This window comes from Buteo buteo, chromosome 26 (assembly GCF_964188355.1).
Source record: "Buteo buteo chromosome 26, bButBut1.hap1.1, whole genome shotgun sequence".
Classification (NCBI taxonomy): Eukaryota; Metazoa; Chordata; class Aves; order Accipitriformes; family Accipitridae; genus Buteo; species Buteo buteo.
Genome location: NC_134196.1, coordinates 1,417,138 through 1,436,439, shown reverse-complemented (window position 1 = coordinate 1,436,439; position 19,302 = coordinate 1,417,138). Strand labels below are relative to the sequence as shown.

At 56.0% G+C, this 19,302-nt stretch overlaps 1 protein-coding gene across 1 annotated transcript in view; it reads right to left on the bottom strand.

Annotated features, from left to right (window-relative positions):
• LOC142044837 (uncharacterized) overlaps positions 1 to 19,302 on the bottom strand; it is a 28,629-nt gene that overhangs the window by 5,218 nt on the left and 4,109 nt on the right. Inside the window, exons 8-19 of the mRNA XM_075057755.1 lie at positions 19,133 to 19,194; positions 18,494 to 18,596; positions 18,316 to 18,374; positions 16,917 to 17,019; positions 15,162 to 15,220; positions 13,763 to 13,865; positions 13,585 to 13,643; positions 9,032 to 9,134; positions 7,277 to 7,335; positions 1,147 to 1,249; positions 1,002 to 1,027; positions 758 to 835 (exon numbers count right to left, since the gene is read on the bottom strand). Coding sequence (XP_074913856.1) covers positions 758 to 835; positions 1,002 to 1,027; positions 1,147 to 1,249; positions 7,277 to 7,335; positions 9,032 to 9,134; positions 13,585 to 13,643; positions 13,763 to 13,865; positions 15,162 to 15,220; positions 16,917 to 17,019; positions 18,316 to 18,374; positions 18,494 to 18,596; positions 19,133 to 19,194 — 917 coding nt within the window. The remainder of the gene's footprint in view (positions 1 to 757; positions 836 to 1,001; positions 1,028 to 1,146; positions 1,250 to 7,276; positions 7,336 to 9,031; positions 9,135 to 13,584; positions 13,644 to 13,762; positions 13,866 to 15,161; positions 15,221 to 16,916; positions 17,020 to 18,315; positions 18,375 to 18,493; positions 18,597 to 19,132; positions 19,195 to 19,302) is intronic.

Below are 19,302 nucleotides of genomic sequence, written 5' to 3'. Positions count from 1 at the left end.
GAGAGAGTTGGGGTTGTTCAGCCTGGGGAAAAGCAAGCTCTGGGGAGGCCTTACTGCAGCCTTTCAAAAGAGAAAGACAGAGAGAGACTTTTTATAAGGCCTGTAGTGACAGGACAAGGGGCAACTGTTTTAAACTGGAAGAGGGTAGATTTAGATGGGACATAAGGAAGACGTTTTTTGCAATGAGGGTGGTGGGACACCGGACCAGGTTGCCCAGAAAAATTGTGGCTGCCCCATCTCTGGAAGCGTTCAGGCTGGATGGGGCTTTGAGCAACCTGGCCTAGTGGAAGGTGTCCCTGCCCAGGGCAGGGGGGGTTTGCACTAGATGATCTTTAAAGGACTCTTCCAACTCAAACCATTCTATGCTTCTATGACTCAGTGAATTCAAAGATAAGAGATTTTGGCTGCCACCAGCAGGCATCTGCAGGCAGCTTTCTCAACTGAGCATATCTAAAGGATCGCCAGCTCTTCATGAGGCTTTCTCTTTCCTAATACAGAGAAAAGGCTAAATATTCTTCTCCTTGGAATAGAGGACGAGAGTCTGTGCACGTGCTTTTGTGCAACCCACTGTTTTCCCTCTTTATGCAGCCCTTCTGCTTCGCAAAGGGAACAAAATGAGGTGCGAAGTACACCTCAGGTCCAGATTCAGCCACCTCCTCTCAGCAGCATTCCAAAATGAACCCAGTAGCAAGAACAGATCTCTGTACACTGACTGGTTCTCTTTATGGATATCTGCATCAGCCTCTACTAGAGTCACCTGTCTGTCGCCTCGAAAGTCAGTTTGACATGAAGCATCCTTCTTTAGTGGAAGCTCTTCCCTCTCTGGTGCAGAAACCTGAGCAAGTGAGAACACAGACAGACAGACCGTTGGGAAAGGAATCTCTAACAAGACTGCAGCATCGCGCTGCATTTCAGCACTGGGGATACAGGAGCGTGACTTCTGCATTACCTCCAGAAAAGAAAGTACCTTGTTCTCAGAAGAGTCAAAACCTCGCTCTTACCTGTGCTGCTGCTGCTGGGAAGACACCTACAAAGGAGGCAAGAAGCGAGACGCTGCTGTGAGTGCTTATTTCACTCTGCTTTTCCCCATCTGCTTCACTGCAGAGAAGCTTACAAAGGGAACCATTTAGTGCGTCAGGAAATTACCGTTGCCGCTCTTCTCTGCAACGGGCTGCACCCATGCTTCACGTTTGTATAGAGGTGGAAGCTGCACCGCAGCCGACGCTTCCGTTGGAGCTTCACAATCCGACTGTGTAATTTAAAAGACGTGCGTGAGAACTGGCACAGGCTCCTTCTCAACCCGTTTCCACGCACAAAGCTCCCGCTGCAGCCGACACGCGTAACGTGGTATCAGATGATGGAAAGGGCAAACACAACCAGCGTGTTAGGCATCTCTGCTGAGCAGGGCTTTCAAAAGGGGCCGATGTACAGCTGCCCCAGGCAGAGGGGACCTAGGCAGAAGCAGCTAAGCGTCTAGAGGGCAGGCCCTAGGGGCAACCATTTGACACTGACTGGCTCGGGAGCAGAGAGCTGTGTGGTGGAAAACAAGCAATCCTCGCAGCAGCAGCCTTCTAGGATTTCGGGGGACTGTAAGTGGCAGCAAGCTTGACTGCTTCAATGCTATAGGAGAAACCCAGCTGAAAGGGCAGCTGCTGGGAGACCCGGGCCATTAGCTTGGCCTCCGTTGCTCCCAGTCCTAACTGAAGAGCTTCCCTGCGGCACCGGCATGTCAAGGTCCCATTTAGGAGTGTGTGGTGGAAGCAGCAGCAGGGGGAAAGGGGCTCAGAAGCAAGCGAGCCCCGTGGGGCCCCATTGCCTCCTTCAGAGAAGGGCAAGAGTGGCTGGAAAGCTGCCTGGCGGAGAAGGACCTGCGGGTGTTGGTCGACAGCCGGTTGAATATGACCAGCAGTGTGCCCAGGTGGCCAAGGCGGCCAACGGCATCCTGGCCTCTATGGGAAATGGCGTGGCCGTCAGGACAAGGGACGTGATTGTGCGTTTGGACTTGGCACTGCTGGGGCCGCACCTCCAAGCCTGTGGTCAGTTTTGGGCCCCTCACTCACTACAAGGCCAACCTTGAAGTGCTGGAGCGCATTCAAAGAAGAGCAACGAAGCTGCTGAAGGGTCTAGAGAACAGGCCCTGTGAGGAGCGGCTGAGGGAACTGGGGCTGTTTAGCCTGGAGGAGAGGAGGCTTTTGGGAGGAGACCTTATCGCTCTCTGCAACTGCCTGAAAGGAGGTTGTAGCAGGGGGGTGTCGGGCTCTCTTCCCGAGTAGCAAGCGACGGGACAAGGGGAAAGGGCCTGAAGTTGCACCAGGGGAGGTTTAGATTGGGTATTAGGAGAAATGTCTTCACTGGAAGGGTTATCAAGCCCTGGAACAGGCTGCCCAGGGAAGCGGTTGAGTCACCATCCCTGGAGGTATTTCGAAGACGTGTAGACGTGGCGCTCGGGGACACGGTTTAGGGGTGGCCTTGGCCGTGTTGGGTTTACGGTTGGACTCGATGATCTTAAGGGTCTTTTCCAACCTCAACGACTCAATGAATCTACCTCAGAATCGAAAGGGGAGTCATCATCTTGCTCCTGTGCTCCTGCTGCTGGGAAGACACCTACAAAGGAGGCAAGAAGCGAGACGCTGCTGTGAGTGCTTATTTCACTCTGCTTTTCCCCATCTGCTTCACTGCAGAGAAGCTTACAAAGGTAACCATTTAGTGCAGCAGGAAATTACCGTTGCCGCTCTCCTCTGCAACGGGCTGCGCGCACGCTCCCTTTCCATCTGCAGCAGGAGGCAGCTCGTCGGCCGACGCTTTTGTTGGAGCTTCACAATCCGACTGTGTAATTTAAAAGACGTGCGTGAGAACTGGCACAGGCTCCTTCTCAACCCGTTTCCACGCACAAAGCTCCCGCTGCAGCCGACACGCGTAACGTGGTATCAGATGATGGAAAGGGCAAACACAACCAGCGTGTTAGGCATCTCTGCTGAGCAGGGCTTTCAAAAGGGGCCGATGTACAGCTGCCCCAGGCAGAGGGGACCTAGGCAGAAGCAGCTAAGCGTCTAGAGGGCAGGCCCTAGGGGCAACCATTTGACACTGACTGGCTCGGGAGCAGAGAGCTGTGTGGTGGAAAACAAGCAATCCTCGCAGCAGCAGCCTTCTAGGATTTCGGGGGACTGTAAGTGGCAGCAAGCTTGACTGCTTCAATGCTATAGGAGAAACCCAGCTGAAAGGGCAGCTGCTGGGAGACCCGGGCCATTAGCTTGGCCTCCGTTGCTCCCAGTCCTAACTGAAGAGCTTCCCTGCGGCACCGGCATGTCAAGGTCCCATTTAGGAGTGTGTGGTGGAAGCAGCAGCAGGGGGAAAGGGGCTCAGAAGCAAGCGAGCCCCGTGGGGCCCCATTGCCTCCTTCAGAGAAGGGCAAGAGTGGCTGGAAAGCTGCCTGGCGGAGAAGGACCTGCGGGTGTTGGTCGACAGCCGGTTGAATATGACCAGCAGTGTGCCCAGGTGGCCAAGGCGGCCAACGGCATCCTGGCCTCTATGGGAAATGGCGTGGCCGTCAGGACAAGGGACGTGATTGTGCGTTTGGACTTGGCACTGCTGGGGCCGCACCTCCAAGCCTGTGGTCAGTTTTGGGCCCCTCACTCACTACAAGGCCAACCTTGAAGTGCTGGAGCGCATTCAAAGAAGAGCAACGAAGCTGCTGAAGGGTCTAGAGAACAGGCCCTGTGAGGAGCGGCTGAGGGAACTGGGGCTGTTTAGCCTGGAGGAGAGGAGGCTTTTGGGAGGAGACCTTATCGCTCTCTGCAACTGCCTGAAAGGAGGTTGTAGCAGGGGGGTGTCGGGCTCTCTTCCCGAGTAGCAAGCGACGGGACAAGGGGAAAGGGCCTGAAGTTGCACCAGGGGAGGTTTAGATTGGGTATTAGGAGAAATGTCTTCACTGGAAGGGTTATCAAGCCCTGGAACAGGCTGCCCAGGGAAGCGGTTGAGTCACCATCCCTGGAGGTATTTCGAAGACGTGTAGACGTGGCGCTCGGGGACACGGTTTAGGGGTGGCCTTGGCCGTGTTGGGTTTACGGTTGGACTCGATGATCTTAAGGGTCTTTTCCAACCTCAACGACTCAATGAATCTACCTCAGAATCGAAAGGGGAGTCATCATCTTGCTCCTGTGCTCCTGCTGCTGGGAAGACACCTACAAAGGAGGCAAGAAGCGAGACGCTGCTGTGAGTGCTTATTTCACTCTGCTTTTCCCCATCTGCTTCACTGCAGAGAAGCTTACAAAGGTAACCATTTAGTGCAGCAGGAAATTACCGTTGCCGCTCTCCTCTGCAACGGGCTGCGCGCACGCTCCCTTTCCATCTGCAGCAGGAGGCAGCTCGTCGGCCGACGCTTTTGTTGGAGCTTCACAATCCGACTGTGTAATTTAAAAGACGTGCGTGAGAACTGGCACAGGCTCCTTCTCAACCCGTTTCCACGCACAAAGCTCCCGCTGCAGCCGACACGCGTAACGTGGTATCAGATGATGGAAAGGGCAAACACAACCAGCGTGTTAGGCATCTCTGCTGAGCAGGGCTTTCAAAAGGGGCCGATGTACAGCTGCCCCAGGCAGAGGGGACCTAGGCAGAAGCAGCTAAGCGTCTAGAGGGCAGGCCCTAGGGGCAACCATTTGACACTGACTGGCTCGGGAGCAGAGAGCTGTGTGGTGGAAAACAAGCAATCCTCGCAGCAGCAGCCTTCTAGGATTTCGGGGGACTGTAAGTGGCAGCAAGCTTGACTGCTTCAATGCTATAGGAGAAACCCAGCTGAAAGGGCAGCTGCTGGGAGACCCGGGCCATTAGCTTGGCCTCCGTTGCTCCCAGTCCTAACTGAAGAGCTTCCCTGCGGCACCGGCATGTCAAGGTCCCATTTAGGAGTGTGTGGTGGAAGCAGCAGCAGGGGGAAAGGGGCTCAGAAGCAAGCGAGCCCCGTGGGGCCCCATTGCCTCCTTCAGAGAAGGGCAAGAGTGGCTGGAAAGCTGCCTGGCGGAGAAGGACCTGCGGGTGTTGGTCGACAGCCGGTTGAATATGACCAGCAGTGTGCCCAGGTGGCCAAGGCGGCCAACGGCATCCTGGCCTCTATGGGAAATGGCGTGGCCGTCAGGACAAGGGACGTGATTGTGCGTTTGGACTTGGCACTGCTGGGGCCGCACCTCCAAGCCTGTGGTCAGTTTTGGGCCCCTCACTCACTACAAGGCCAACCTTGAAGTGCTGGAGCGCATTCAAAGAAGAGCAACGAAGCTGCTGAAGGGTCTAGAGAACAGGCCCTGTGAGGAGCGGCTGAGGGAACTGGGGCTGTTTAGCCTGGAGGAGAGGAGGCTTTTGGGAGGAGACCTTATCGCTCTCTGCAACTGCCTGAAAGGAGGTTGTAGCAGGGGGGTGTCGGGCTCTCTTCCCGAGTAGCAAGCGACGGGACAAGGGGAAAGGGCCTGAAGTTGCACCAGGGGAGGTTTAGATTGGGTATTAGGAGAAATGTCTTCACTGGAAGGGTTATCAAGCCCTGGAACAGGCTGCCCAGGGAAGCGGTTGAGTCACCATCCCTGGAGGTATTTCGAAGACGTGTAGACGTGGCGCTCGGGGACACGGTTTAGGGGTGGCCTTGGCCGTGTTGGGTTTACGGTTGGACTCGATGATCTTAAGGGTCTTTTCCAACCTCAACGACTCAATGAATCTACCTCAGAATCGAAAGGGGAGTCATCATCTTGCTCCTGTGCTCCTGCTGCTGGGAAGACACCTACAAAGGAGGCAAGAAGCGAGACGCTGCTGTGAGTGCTTATTTCACTCTGCTTTTCCCCATCTGCTTCACTGCAGAGAAGCTTACAAAGGTAACCATTTAGTGCAGCAGGAAATTACCGTTGCCGCTCTCCTCTGCAACGGGCTGCGCGCACGCTCCCTTTCCATCTGCAGCAGGAGGCAGCTCGTCGGCCGACGCTTTTGTTGGAGCTTCACAATCCGACTGTGTAATTTAAAAGACGTGCGTGAGAACTGGCACAGGCTCCTTCTCAACCCGTTTCCACGCACAAAGCTCCCGCTGCAGCCGACACGCGTAACGTGGTATCAGATGATGGAAAGGGCAAACACAACCAGCGTGTTAGGCATCTCTGCTGAGCAGGGCTTTCAAAAGGGGCCGATGTACAGCTGCCCCAGGCAGAGGGGACCTAGGCAGAAGCAGCTAAGCGTCTAGAGGGCAGGCCCTAGGGGCAACCATTTGACACTGACTGGCTCGGGAGCAGAGAGCTGTGTGGTGGAAAACAAGCAATCCTCGCAGCAGCAGCCTTCTAGGATTTCGGGGGACTGTAAGTGGCAGCAAGCTTGACTGCTTCAATGCTATAGGAGAAACCCAGCTGAAAGGGCAGCTGCTGGGAGACCCGGGCCATTAGCTTGGCCTCCGTTGCTCCCAGTCCTAACTGAAGAGCTTCCCTGCGGCACCGGCATGTCAAGGTCCCATTTAGGAGTGTGTGGTGGAAGCAGCAGCAGGGGGAAAGGGGCTCAGAAGCAAGCGAGCCCCGTGGGGCCCCATTGCCTCCTTCAGAGAAGGGCAAGAGTGGCTGGAAAGCTGCCTGGCGGAGAAGGACCTGCGGGTGTTGGTCGACAGCCGGTTGAATATGACCAGCAGTGTGCCCAGGTGGCCAAGGCGGCCAACGGCATCCTGGCCTCTATGGGAAATGGCGTGGCCGTCAGGACAAGGGACGTGATTGTGCGTTTGGACTTGGCACTGCTGGGGCCGCACCTCCAAGCCTGTGGTCAGTTTTGGGCCCCTCACTCACTACAAGGCCAACCTTGAAGTGCTGGAGCGCATTCAAAGAAGAGCAACGAAGCTGCTGAAGGGTCTAGAGAACAGGCCCTGTGAGGAGCGGCTGAGGGAACTGGGGCTGTTTAGCCTGGAGGAGAGGAGGCTTTTGGGAGGAGACCTTATCGCTCTCTGCAACTGCCTGAAAGGAGGTTGTAGCAGGGGGGTGTCGGGCTCTCTTCCCGAGTAGCAAGCGACGGGACAAGGGGAAAGGGCCTGAAGTTGCACCAGGGGAGGTTTAGATTGGGTATTAGGAGAAATGTCTTCACTGGAAGGGTTATCAAGCCCTGGAACAGGCTGCCCAGGGAAGCGGTTGAGTCACCATCCCTGGAGGTATTTCGAAGACGTGTAGACGTGGCGCTCGGGGACACGGTTTAGGGGTGGCCTTGGCCGTGTTGGGTTTACGGTTGGACTCGATGATCTTAAGGGTCTTTTCCAACCTCAACGACTCAATGAACCTACCTCAGAATCGAAAGGGGAGTCATCATCTTGCTCCTGTGCTCCTGCTGCTGGGAAGACACCTACAAAGGAGGCAAGAAGCGAGACGCTGCTGTGAGTGCTTATTTCACTCTGCTTTTCCCCATCTGCTTCACTGCAGAGAAGCTTACAAAGGTAACCATTTAGTGCAGCAGGAAATTACCGTTGCCGCTCTCCTCTGCAACGGGCTGCGCGCACGCTCCCTTTCCATCTGCAGCAGGAGGCAGCTCGTCGGCCGACGCTTTTGTTGGAGCTTCACAATCCGACTGTGTAATTTAAAAGACGTGCGTGAGAACTGGCACAGGCTCCTTCTCAACCCGTTTCCACGCACAAAGCTCCCGCTGCAGCCGACACGCGTAACGTGGTATCAGATGATGGAAAGGGCAAACACAACCAGCGTGTTAGGCATCTCTGCTGAGCAGGGCTTTCAAAAGGGGCCGATGTACAGCTGCCCCAGGCAGAGGGGACCTAGGCAGAAGCAGCTAAGCGTCTAGAGGGCAGGCCCTAGGGGCAACCATTTGACACTGACTGGCTCGGGAGCAGAGAGCTGTGTGGTGGAAAACAAGCAATCCTCGCAGCAGCAGCCTTCTAGGATTTCGGGGGACTGTAAGTGGCAGCAAGCTTGACTGCTTCAATGCTATAGGAGAAACCCAGCTGAAAGGGCAGCTGCTGGGAGACCCGGGCCATTAGCTTGGCCTCCGTTGCTCCCAGTCCTAACTGAAGAGCTTCCCTCCAGCACCGGCATGTCAAGGTCCCATTTAGGAGTGTGTGGTGGAAGCAGCAGCAGGGGGAAAGGGGCTCAGAAGCAAGCGAGCCCCGTGGGGCCCCATTGCCTCCTTCAGAGAAGGGCAAGAGTGGCTGGAAAGCTGCCTGGCGGAGAAGGACCTGCGGGTGTTGGTCGACAGCCGGTTGAATATGACCAGCAGTGTGCCCAGGTGGCCAAGGCGGCCAACGGCATCCTGGCCTCTATGGGAAATGGCGTGGCCGTCAGGACAAGGGACGTGATTGTGCGTTTGGACTTGGCACTGCTGGGGCCGCACCTCCAAGCCTGTGGTCAGTTTTGGGCCCCTCACTCACTACAAGGCCAACCTTGAAGTGCTGGAGCGCATTCAAAGAAGAGCAACGAAGCTGCTGAAGGGTCTAGAGAACAGGCCCTGTGAGGAGCGGCTGAGGGAACTGGGGCTGTTTAGCCTGGAGGAGAGGAGGCTTTTGGGAGGAGACCTTATCGCTCTCTGCAACTGCCTGAAAGGAGGTTGTAGCAGGGGGGTGTCGGGCTCTCTTCCCGAGTAGCAAGCGACGGGACAAGGGGAAAGGGCCTGAAGTTGCACCAGGGGAGGTTTAGATTGGGTATTAGGAGAAATGTCTTCACTGGAAGGGTTATCAAGCCCTGGAACAGGCTGCCCAGGGAAGCGGTTGAGTCACCATCCCTGGAGGTATTTCGAAGACGTGTAGACGTGGCGCTCAGGGACACGGTTTAGGGGTGGCCTTGGCCGTGTTGGGTTTACGGTTGGACTCGATGATCTTAAGGGTCTTTTCCAACCTCAACGACTCAATGAATCTACCTCAGAATCAAAAGGGGAGTCATCATCTTGCTCCTGTGCTCCTGCTGCTGGGAAGACACCTACAAAGGAGGCAAGAAGCGAGACGCTGCTGTGAGTGCTTATTTCACTCTGCTTTTCCCCATCTGCTTCACTGCAGAGAAGCTTACAAAGGTAACCATTTAGTGCGTCAGGAAATTACCGTTGCCGCTCTTCTCTGCGAAGGCCTGTGCCCATGCTCCAAGTTTGTATGCAGGTGGCATCCATACTCCGTCCGACACTTTCATTGGAGCTTCACAATCCGACTGTGTAATTTAAAAGACGTGCGTGAGAACTGGCACAGGCTCCTTCTCAACCCGTTTCCACGCACAAAGCTCCCGCTTCAGCCGACACGCGTAACGTGGTATCAGATGATGGAAAGGGCAAACACAACCAGCGTGTTAGGCATCTCTGCTGAGCAGGGCTTTCAAAAGGGGCCGATGTACAGCTGCCCCAGGCAGAGGGGACCTAGGCAGAAGCAGCTAAGCGTCTAGAGGGCAGGCCCTAGGGGCAACCATTTGACACTGACTGGCTCGGGAGCAGAGAGCTGTGTGGTGGAAAACAAGCAATCCTCGCAGCAGCAGCCTTCTAGGATTTCGGGGGACTGTAAGTGGCAGCAAGCTTTACTGCTTCAATGCTATAGGAGAAACCCAGCTGAAAGGGCAGCTGCTGGGAGACCCGGGCCATTAGCTTGGCCTCCGTTGCTCCCAGTCCTAACTGAAGAGCTTCCCTGCGGCACCGGCATGTCAAGGTCCCATTTAGGAGTGTGTGGTGGAAGCAGCAGCAGGGGGAAAGGGGCTCAGAAGCAAGCGAGCCCCGTGGGGCCCCATTGCCTCCTTCAGAGAAGGGCAAGAGTGGCTGGAAAGCTGCCTGGCGGAGAAGGACCTGCGGGTGTTGGTCGACAGCCGGTTGAATATGACCAGCAGTGTGCCCAGGTGGCCAAGGCAGCCAACGGCATCCTGGCCTCTATGGGAAATGGCGTGGCCGTCAGGACAAGGGACGTGATTGTGCATTTGGACTTGGCACTGCTGGGGCCGCACCTCCAAGCCTGTGGTCAGTTTTGGGCCCCTCACTCACTACAAGGCCAACCTTGAAGTGCTGGAGCGCATTCAAAGAAGAGCAACGAAGCTGCTGAAGGGTCTAGAGAACAGGCCCTGTGAGGAGCGGCTGAGGGAACTGGGGCTGTTTAGCCTGGAGGAGAGGAGGCTTTTGGGAGGAGACCTTATCGCTCTCTGCAACTGCCTGAAAGGAGGTTGTAGCAGGGGGGTGTCGGGCTCTCTTCCCGAGTAGCAAGCGACGGGACAAGGGGAAAGGGCCTGAAGTTGCACCAGGGGAGGTTTAGATTGGGTATTAGGAGAAATGTCTTCACTGGAAGGGTTATCAAGCCCTGGAACAGGCTGCCCAGGGAAGCGGTTGAGTCACCATCCCTGGAGGTATTTCGAAGACGTGTAGACGTGGCGCTCAGGGACACGGTTTAGGGGTGGCCTTGGCCGTGTTGGGTTTACGGTTGGACTCGATGATCTTAAGGGTCTTTTCCAACCTCAACGACTCAATGAATCTACCTCAGAATCGAAAGGGGAGTCATCATCTTGCTCCTGTGCTCCTGCTGCTGGGAAGACACCTACAAAGGAGGCAAGAAGCGAGACGCTGCTGTGAGTGCTTATTTCACTCTGCTTTTCCCCATCTGCTTCACTGCAGAGAAGCTTACAAAGGGAACCATTTAGTGCGTCAGGAAATTACCGTTGCCGCTCTCCTCTGCAACGGGCTGCGCGCACGCTCCCTTTCCATCTGCAGCAGGAGGCAGCTCGTCGGCCGACGCTTTTGTTGGAGCTTCACAATCCGACTGTGTAATTTAAAAGACGTGCGTGAGAACTGGCACAGGCTCCTTCTCAACCCGTTTCCACGCACAAAGCTCCCGCTGCAGCCGACACGCGTAACGTGGTATCAGATGATGGAAAGGGCAAACACAACCAGCGTGTTAGGCATCTCTGCTGAGCAGGGCTTTCAAAAGGGGCCGATGTACAGCTGCCCCAGGCAGAGGGGACCTAGGCAGAAGCAGCTAAGCGTCTAGAGGGCAGGCCCTAGGGGCAACCATTTGACACTGACTGGCTCGGGAGCAGAGAGCTGTGTGGTGGAAAACAAGCAATCCTCGCAGCAGCAGCCTTCTAGGATTTCGGGGGACTGTAAGTGGCAGCAAGCTTGACTGCTTCAATGCTATAGGAGAAACCCAGCTGAAAGGGCAGCTGCTGGGAGACCCGGGCCATTAGCTTGGCCTCCGTTGCTCCCAGTCCTAACTGAAGAGCTTCCCTGCGGCACCGGCATGTCAAGGTCCCATTTAGGAGTGTGTGGTGGAAGCAGCAGCAGGGGGAAAGGGGCTCAGAAGCAAGCGAGCCCCGTGGGGCCCCATTGCCTCCTTCAGAGAAGGGCAAGAGTGGCTGGAAAGCTGCCTGGCGGAGAAGGACCTGCGGGTGTTGGTCGACAGCCGGTTGAATATGACCAGCAGTGTGCCCAGGTGGCCAAGGCGGCCAACGGCATCCTGGCCTCTATGGGAAATGGCGTGGCCGTCAGGACAAGGGACGTGATTGTGCGTTTGGACTTGGCACTGCTGGGGCCGCACCTCCAAGCCTGTGGTCAGTTTTGGGCCCCTCACTCACTACAAGGCCAACCTTGAAGTGCTGGAGCGCATTCAAAGAAGAGCAACGAAGCTGCTGAAGGGTCTAGAGAACAGGCCCTGTGAGGAGCGGCTGAGGGAACTGGGGCTGTTTAGCCTGGAGGAGAGGAGGCTTTTGGGAGGAGACCTTATCGCTCTCTGCAACTGCCTGAAAGGAGGTTGTAGCAGGGGGGTGTCGGGCTCTCTTCCCGAGTAGCAAGCGACGGGACAAGGGGAAAGGGCCTGAAGTTGCACCAGGGGAGGTTTAGATTGGGTATTAGGAGAAATGTCTTCACTGGAAGGGTTATCAAGCCCTGGAACAGGCTGCCCAGGGAAGCGGTTGAGTCACCATCCCTGGAGGTATTTCGAAGACGTGTAGACGTGGCGCTCGGGGACACGGTTTAGGGGTGGCCTTGGCCGTGTTGGGTTTACGGTTGGACTCGATGATCTTAAGGGTCTTTTCCAACCTCAACGACTCAATGAATCTACCTCAGAATCGAAAGGGGAGTCATCATCTTGCTCCTGTGCTCCTGCTGCTGGGAAGACACCTACAAAGGAGGCAAGAAGCGAGACGCTGCTGTGAGTGCTTATTTCACTCTGCTTTTCCCCATCTGCTTCACTGCAGAGAAGCTTACAAAGGTAACCATTTAGTGCAGCAGGAAATTACCGTTGCCGCTCTCCTCTGCAACGGGCTGCGCGCACGCTCCCTTTCCATCTGCAGCAGGAGGCAGCTCGTCGGCCGACGCTTTTGTTGGAGCTTCACAATCCGACTGTGTAATTTAAAAGACGTGCGTGAGAACTGGCACAGGCTCCTTCTCAACCCGTTTCCACGCACAAAGCTCCCGCTGCAGCCGACACGCGTAACGTGGTATCAGATGATGGAAAGGGCAAACACAACCAGCGTGTTAGGCATCTCTGCTGAGCAGGGCTTTCAAAAGGGGCCGATGTACAGCTGCCCCAGGCAGAGGGGACCTAGGCAGAAGCAGCTAAGCGTCTAGAGGGCAGGCCCTAGGGGCAACCATTTGACACTGACTGGCTCGGGAGCAGAGAGCTGTGTGGTGGAAAACAAGCAATCCTCGCAGCAGCAGCCTTCTAGGATTTCGGGGGACTGTAAGTGGCAGCAAGCTTGACTGCTTCAATGCTATAGGAGAAACCCAGCTGAAAGGGCAGCTGCTGGGAGACCCGGGCCATTAGCTTGGCCTCCGTTGCTCCCAGTCCTAACTGAAGAGCTTCCCTCCAGCACCGGCATGTCAAGGTCCCATTTAGGAGTGTGTGGTGGAAGCAGCAGCAGGGGGAAAGGGGCTCAGAAGCAAGCGAGCCCCGTGGGGCCCCATTGCCTCCTTCAGAGAAGGGCAAGAGTGGCTGGAAAGCTGCCTGGCGGAGAAGGACCTGCGGGTGTTGGTCGACAGCCGGTTGAATATGACCAGCAGTGTGCCCAGGTGGCCAAGGCGGCCAACGGCATCCTGGCCTCTATGGGAAATGGCGTGGCCGTCAGGACAAGGGACGTGATTGTGCGTTTGGACTTGGCACTGCTGGGGCCGCACCTCCAAGCCTGTGGTCAGTTTTGGGCCCCTCACTCACTACAAGGCCAACCTTGAAGTGCTGGAGCGCATTCAAAGAAGAGCAACGAAGCTGCTGAAGGGTCTAGAGAACAGGCCCTGTGAGGAGCGGCTGAGGGAACTGGGGCTGTTTAGCCTGGAGGAGAGGAGGCTTTTGGGAGGAGACCTTATCGCTCTCTGCAACTGCCTGAAAGGAGGTTGTAGCAGGGGGGTGTCGGGCTCTCTTCCCGAGTAGCAAGCGACGGGACAAGGGGAAAGGGCCTGAAGTTGCACCAGGGGAGGTTTAGATTGGGTATTAGGAGAAATGTCTTCACTGGAAGGGTTATCAAGCCCTGGAACAGGCTGCCCAGGGAAGCGGTTGAGTCACCATCCCTGGAGGTATTTCGAAGACGTGTAGACGTGGCGCTCAGGGACACGGTTTAGGGGTGGCCTTGGCCGTGTTGGGTTTACGGTTGGACTCGATGATCTTAAGGGTCTTTTCCAACCTCAACGACTCAATGAATCTACCTCAGAATCAAAAGGGGAGTCATCATCTTGCTCCTGTGCTCCTGCTGCTGGGAAGACACCTACAAAGGAGGCAAGAAGCGAGACGCTGCTGTGAGTGCTTATTTCACTCTGCTTTTCCCCATCTGCTTCACTGCAGAGAAGCTTACAAAGGTAACCATTTAGTGCGTCAGGAAATTACCGTTGCCGCTCTTCTCTGCGAAGGCCTGTGCCCATGCTCCAAGTTTGTATGCAGGTGGCATCCATACTCCGTCCGACACTTTCATTGGAGCTTCACAATCCGACTGTGTAATTTAAAAGACGTGCGTGAGAACTGGCACAGGCTCCTTCTCAACCCGTTTCCACGCACAAAGCTCCCGCTTCAGCCGACACGCGTAACGTGGTATCAGATGATGGAAAGGGCAAACACAACCAGCGTGTTAGGCATCTCTGCTGAGCAGGGCTTTCAAAAGGGGCCGATGTACAGCTGCCCCAGGCAGAGGGGACCTAGGCAGAAGCAGCTAAGCGTCTAGAGGGCAGGCCCTAGGGGCAACCATTTGACACTGACTGGCTCGGGAGCAGAGAGCTGTGTGGTGGAAAACAAGCAATCCTCGCAGCAGCAGCCTTCTAGGATTTCGGGGGACTGTAAGTGGCAGCAAGCTTGACTGCTTCAATGCTATAGGAGAAACCCAGCTGAAAGGGCAGCTGCTGGGAGACCCGGGCCATTAGCTTGGCCTCCGTTGCTCCCAGTCCTAACTGAAGAGCTTCCCTGCGGCACCGGCATGTCAAGGTCCCATTTAGGAGTGTGTGGTGGAAGCAGCAGCAGGGGGAAAGGGGCTCAGAAGCAAGCGAGCCCCGTGGGGCCCCATTGCCTCCTTCAGAGAAGGGCAAGAGTGGCTGGAAAGCTGCCTGGCGGAGAAGGACCTGCGGGTGTTGGTCGACAGCCGGTTGAATATGACCAGCAGTGTGCCCAGGTGGCCAAGGCAGCCAACGGCATCCTGGCCTCTATGGGAAATGGCGTGGCCGTCAGGACAAGGGACGTGATTGTGCATTTGGACTTGGCACTGCTGGGGCCGCACCTCCAAGCCTGTGGTCAGTTTTGGGCCCCTCACTCACTACAAGGCCAACCTTGAAGTGCTGGAGCGCATTCAAAGAAGAGCAACGAAGCTGCTGAAGGGTCTAGAGAACAGGCCCTGTGAGGAGCGGCTGAGGGAACTGGGGCTGTTTAGCCTGGAGGAGAGGAGGCTTTTGGGAGGAGACCTTATCGCTCTCTGCAACTGCCTGAAAGGAGGTTGTAGCAGGGGGGTGTCGGGCTCTCTTCCCGAGTAGCAAGCGACGGGACAAGGGGAAAGGGCCTGAAGTTGCACCAGGGGAGGTTTAGATTGGGTATTAGGAGAAATGTCTTCACTGGAAGGGTTATCAAGCCCTGGAACAGGCTGCCCAGGGAAGCGGTTGAGTCACCATCCCTGGAGGTATTTCGAAGACGTGTAGACGTGGCGCTCAGGGACACGGTTTAGGGGTGGCCTTGGCCGTGTTGGGTTTACGGTTGGACTCGATGATCTTAAGGGTCTTTTCCAACCTCAACGACTCAATGAATCTACCTCAGAATCGAAAGGGGAGTCATCATCTTGCTCCTGTGCTCCTGCTGCTGGGAAGACACCTACAAAGGAGGCAAGAAGCGAGACGCTGCTGTGAGTGCTTATTTCACTCTGCTTTTCCCCATCTGCTTCACTGCAGAGAAGCTTACAAAGGGAACCATTTAGTGCGTCAGGAAATTACCGTTGCCGCTCTCCTCTGCAACGGGCTGCGCGCACGCTCCCTTTCCATCTGCAGCAGGAGGCAGCTCGTCGGCCGACGCTTTTGTTGGAGCTTCACAATCCGACTGTGTAATTTAAAAGACGTGCGTGAGAACTGGCACAGGCTCCTTCTCAACCCGTTTCCACGCACAAAGCTCCCGCTGCAGCCGACACGCGTAACGTGGTATCAGATGATGGAAAGGGCAAACACAACCAGCGTGTTAGGCATCTCTGCTGAGCAGGGCTTTCAAAAGGGGCCGATGTACAGCTGCCCCAGGCAGAGGGGACCTAGGCAGAAGCAGCTAAGCGTCTAGAGGGCAGGCCCTAGGGGCAACCATTTGACACTGACTGGCTCGGGAGCAGAGAGCTGTGTGGTGGAAAACAAGCAATCCTCGCAGCAGCAGCCTTCTAGGATTTCGGGGGACTGTAAGTGGCAGCAAGCTTGACTGCTTCAATGCTATAGGAGAAACCCAGCTGAAAGGGCAGCTGCTGGGAGACCCGGGCCATTAGCTTGGCCTCCGTTGCTCCCAGTCCTAACTGAAGAGCTTCCCTGCGGCACCGGCATGTCAAGGTCCCATTTAGGAGTGTGTGGTGGAAGCAGCAGCAGGGGGAAAGGGGCTCAGAAGCAAGCGAGCCCCGTGGGGCCCCATTGCCTCCTTCAGAGAAGGGCAAGAGTGGCTGGAAAGCTGCCTGGCGGAGAAGGACCTGCGGGTGTTGGTCGACAGCCGGTTGAATATGACCAGCAGTGTGCCCAGGTGGCCAAGGCGGCCAACGGCATCCTGGCCTCTATGGGAAATGGCGTGGCCGTCAGGACAAGGGACGTGATTGTGCGTTTGGACTTGGCACTGCTGGGGCCGCACCTCCAAGCCTGTGGTCAGTTTTGGGCCCCTCACTCACTACAAGGCCAACCTTGAAGTGCTGGAGCGCATTCAAAGAAGAGCAACGAAGCTGCTGAAGGGTCTAGAGAACAGGCCCTGTGAGGAGCGGCTGAGGGAACTGGGGCTGTTTAGCCTGGAGGAGAGGAGGCTTTTGGGAGGAGACCTTATCGCTCTCTGCAACTGCCTGAAAGGAGGTTGTAGCAGGGGGGTGTCGGGCTCTCTTCCCGAGTAGCAAGCGACGGGACAAGGGGAAAGGGCCTGAAGTTGCACCAGGGGAGGTTTAGATTGGGTATTAGGAGAAATGTCTTCACTGGAAGGGTTATCAAGCCCTGGAACAGGCTGCCCAGGGAAGCGGTTGAGTCACCATCCCTGGAGGTATTTCGAAGACGTGTAGACGTGGCGCTCAGGGACACGGTTTAGGGGTGGCCTTGGCCGTGTTGGGTTTACGGATGGACTCGATGATCTTAAGGGTCTTTTCCAACCTCAGCGACTCAATGAATCTACCTCAGAATCGAAAGGGGAGTCATCATCTTGCTCCTGTGCTCCTGCTGCTGGGAAGACATCTACAAAGGAGGCAAGAAGTGAGACGCTGCTGTGAGTGCTTATTTCACTCTGCTTTTCCCCATCTGCTTCACTGCAGAGAAGCTTACGAAGGGAACCATTTAGTGCGTCAGGAAATTACCGTTGCCGCTCTTCTCTGCGAAGGCCTGTGCCCATGCTCCAAGTTTGTATGCAGGTGGCATCCATACTCCGTCCGACACTTTCATTGGAGCTTCACAATCCGACTGTGTAATTTAAAAGACGTGCGTGAGAACTGGCACAGGCTCCTTCTCAACCCGTTTCCACGCACAAAGCTCCCGCTGCAGCCGACACGCGTAACGTGGTATCAGATGATGGAAAGGGCAAACACAACCAGCGTGTTAGGCATCTCTGCTGAGCAGGGCTTTCAAAAGGGGCCGATGTACAGCTGCCCCAGGCAGAGGGGACCTAGGCAGAAGCAGCTAAGCGTCTAGAGGGCAGGCCCTAGGGGCAACCATTTGACACTGACTGGCTCGGGAGCAGAGAGCTGTGTGGTGGAAAACAAGCAATCCTCGCAGCAGCAGCCTTCTAGGATTTCGGGGGACTGTAAGTGGCAGCAAGCTTGACTGCTTCAATGCTATAGGAGAAACCCAGCTGAAAGGGCAGCTGCTGGGAGACCCGGGCCATTAGCTTGGCCTCCGTTGCTCCCAGTCCTAACTGAAGAGCTTCCCTGCGGCACCGGCATGTCAAGGTCCCATTTAGGAGTGTGTGGTGGAAGCAGCAGCAGGGGGAAAGGGGCTCAGAAGCAAGCGAGCCCCGTGGGGCCCCATTGCCTCCTTCAGAGAAGGGCAAGAGTGGCTGGAAAGCTGCCTGGCGGAGAAGGACCTGCGGGTGTTGGTCGACAGCCGGTTGAATATGACCAGCAGTGTGCCCAGGTGGCCAAGGCGGCCAACGGCATCCTGGCCTCTATGGGAAATGGCGTGGCCGTCAGGACAAGGGACGTGATTGTGCGTTTGGACTTGGCACTGCTGGGGCCGCACCTCCAAGCCTGTGGTCAGTTTTGGGCCCCTCACTCACTACAAGGCCAACCTTGAAGTGCTGGAGCGCATTCAAAGAAGAGCAACGAAGCTGCTGAAGGGTCTAGAGAACAGGCCCTGTGAGGAGCGGCTGAGGGAACTGGGGCTGTTTAGCCTGGAGGAGAGGAGGCTTTTGGGAGGAGACCTTATCGCTCTCTGCAACTGCCTGAAAGGAGGTTGTAGCAGGGGGGTGTCGGGCTCTCTTCCCGAGTAGCAAGCGACGGGACAAGGGGAAAGGGCCTGAAGTTGCACCAGGGGAGGTTTAGATTGGGTATTAGGAGAAATGTCTTCACTGGAAGGGTTATCAAGCCCTGGAACAGGCTGCCCAGGGAAGCGGTTGAGTCACCATCCCTGGAGGTATTTCGAAGACGTGTAGACGTGGCGCTCAGGGACACGGTTTAGGGGTGGCCTTGGCCGTGTTGGGTTTACGGTTGGACTCGATGATCTTAAGGGTCTTTTCCAACCTCAGCGACTCAATGAATCTACCTCAGAATCAAAAGGGGAGTCATCATCTTGCTCCTGTGCTGCTGCTGCTGGGAAGACATCTACAAAGGAGGCAAGAAGCGAGACGCTGCTGTGAGTGCTTATTTCGCTCTGCTTTTCCCCATCTGCTTCGCTGCAGAGAAGCTTACAAAGGGAACCATTTAGTTCGCCAGGAAATTACCGTTGCCGCTCTCCTCTGCAACGGGCTGCGCGCACGATCCCTTTCCATCTGCAGCAGGAGGCAGCTCGTCGGCCGACGCTTCCGTTGGAGCTTCACAATCCGACTGTGTAATTTAAAAGACGTGCGTGAGAACTGGCACAGGCTCCTTCTCAACCCGTTTCCACGCACAAAGCTCCCGCTGCAGCCGACACGCGTAACGTGGTATCAGATGATGGAAAGGGCAAACACAACCAGCGTGTTAGGCATCTCTGCTGAGCAGGGCTTTCAAAAGGGGCCGATGTACAGCTGCCCCAGGCAGAGGGGACCTAGGCAGAAGCAGCTAAGCGTCTAGAGGGCAGGCCCTAGGGGCAACCATTTGACACTGACTGGCTCGGGAGCAGAGAGCTGTGTGGTGGAAAACAAGCAATCCTCGCAGCAGCAGCCTTCTAGGATTTCGGGGGACTGTAAGTGGCAGCAAGCTTGACTGCTTCAATGCTATAGGAGAAACCCAGCTGAAAGGGCAGCTGCTGGGAGACCCGGGCCATTAGCTTGGCCTCCGTTGCTCCCAGTCCTAACTGAAGAGCTTCCCTGCGGCACCGGCATGTCAAGGTCCCATTTAGGAGTGTGTGGTGGAAGCAGCAGCAGGGGGAAAGGGTTTACCTCAGAATCAAAAGAGGAGTCGTCATCTTCCTCTTCCTGTGCTGCTTCTGTTGGCAAGACACCTACAAAGGAGGTAATACGTGAGACGCTGCTCTGAGTGCTTATTTCACTCTGTCTTTCCCCATCCCTTAAGCCCTTCATCCAATCAAGGGGTTATCATTCTCCTACAG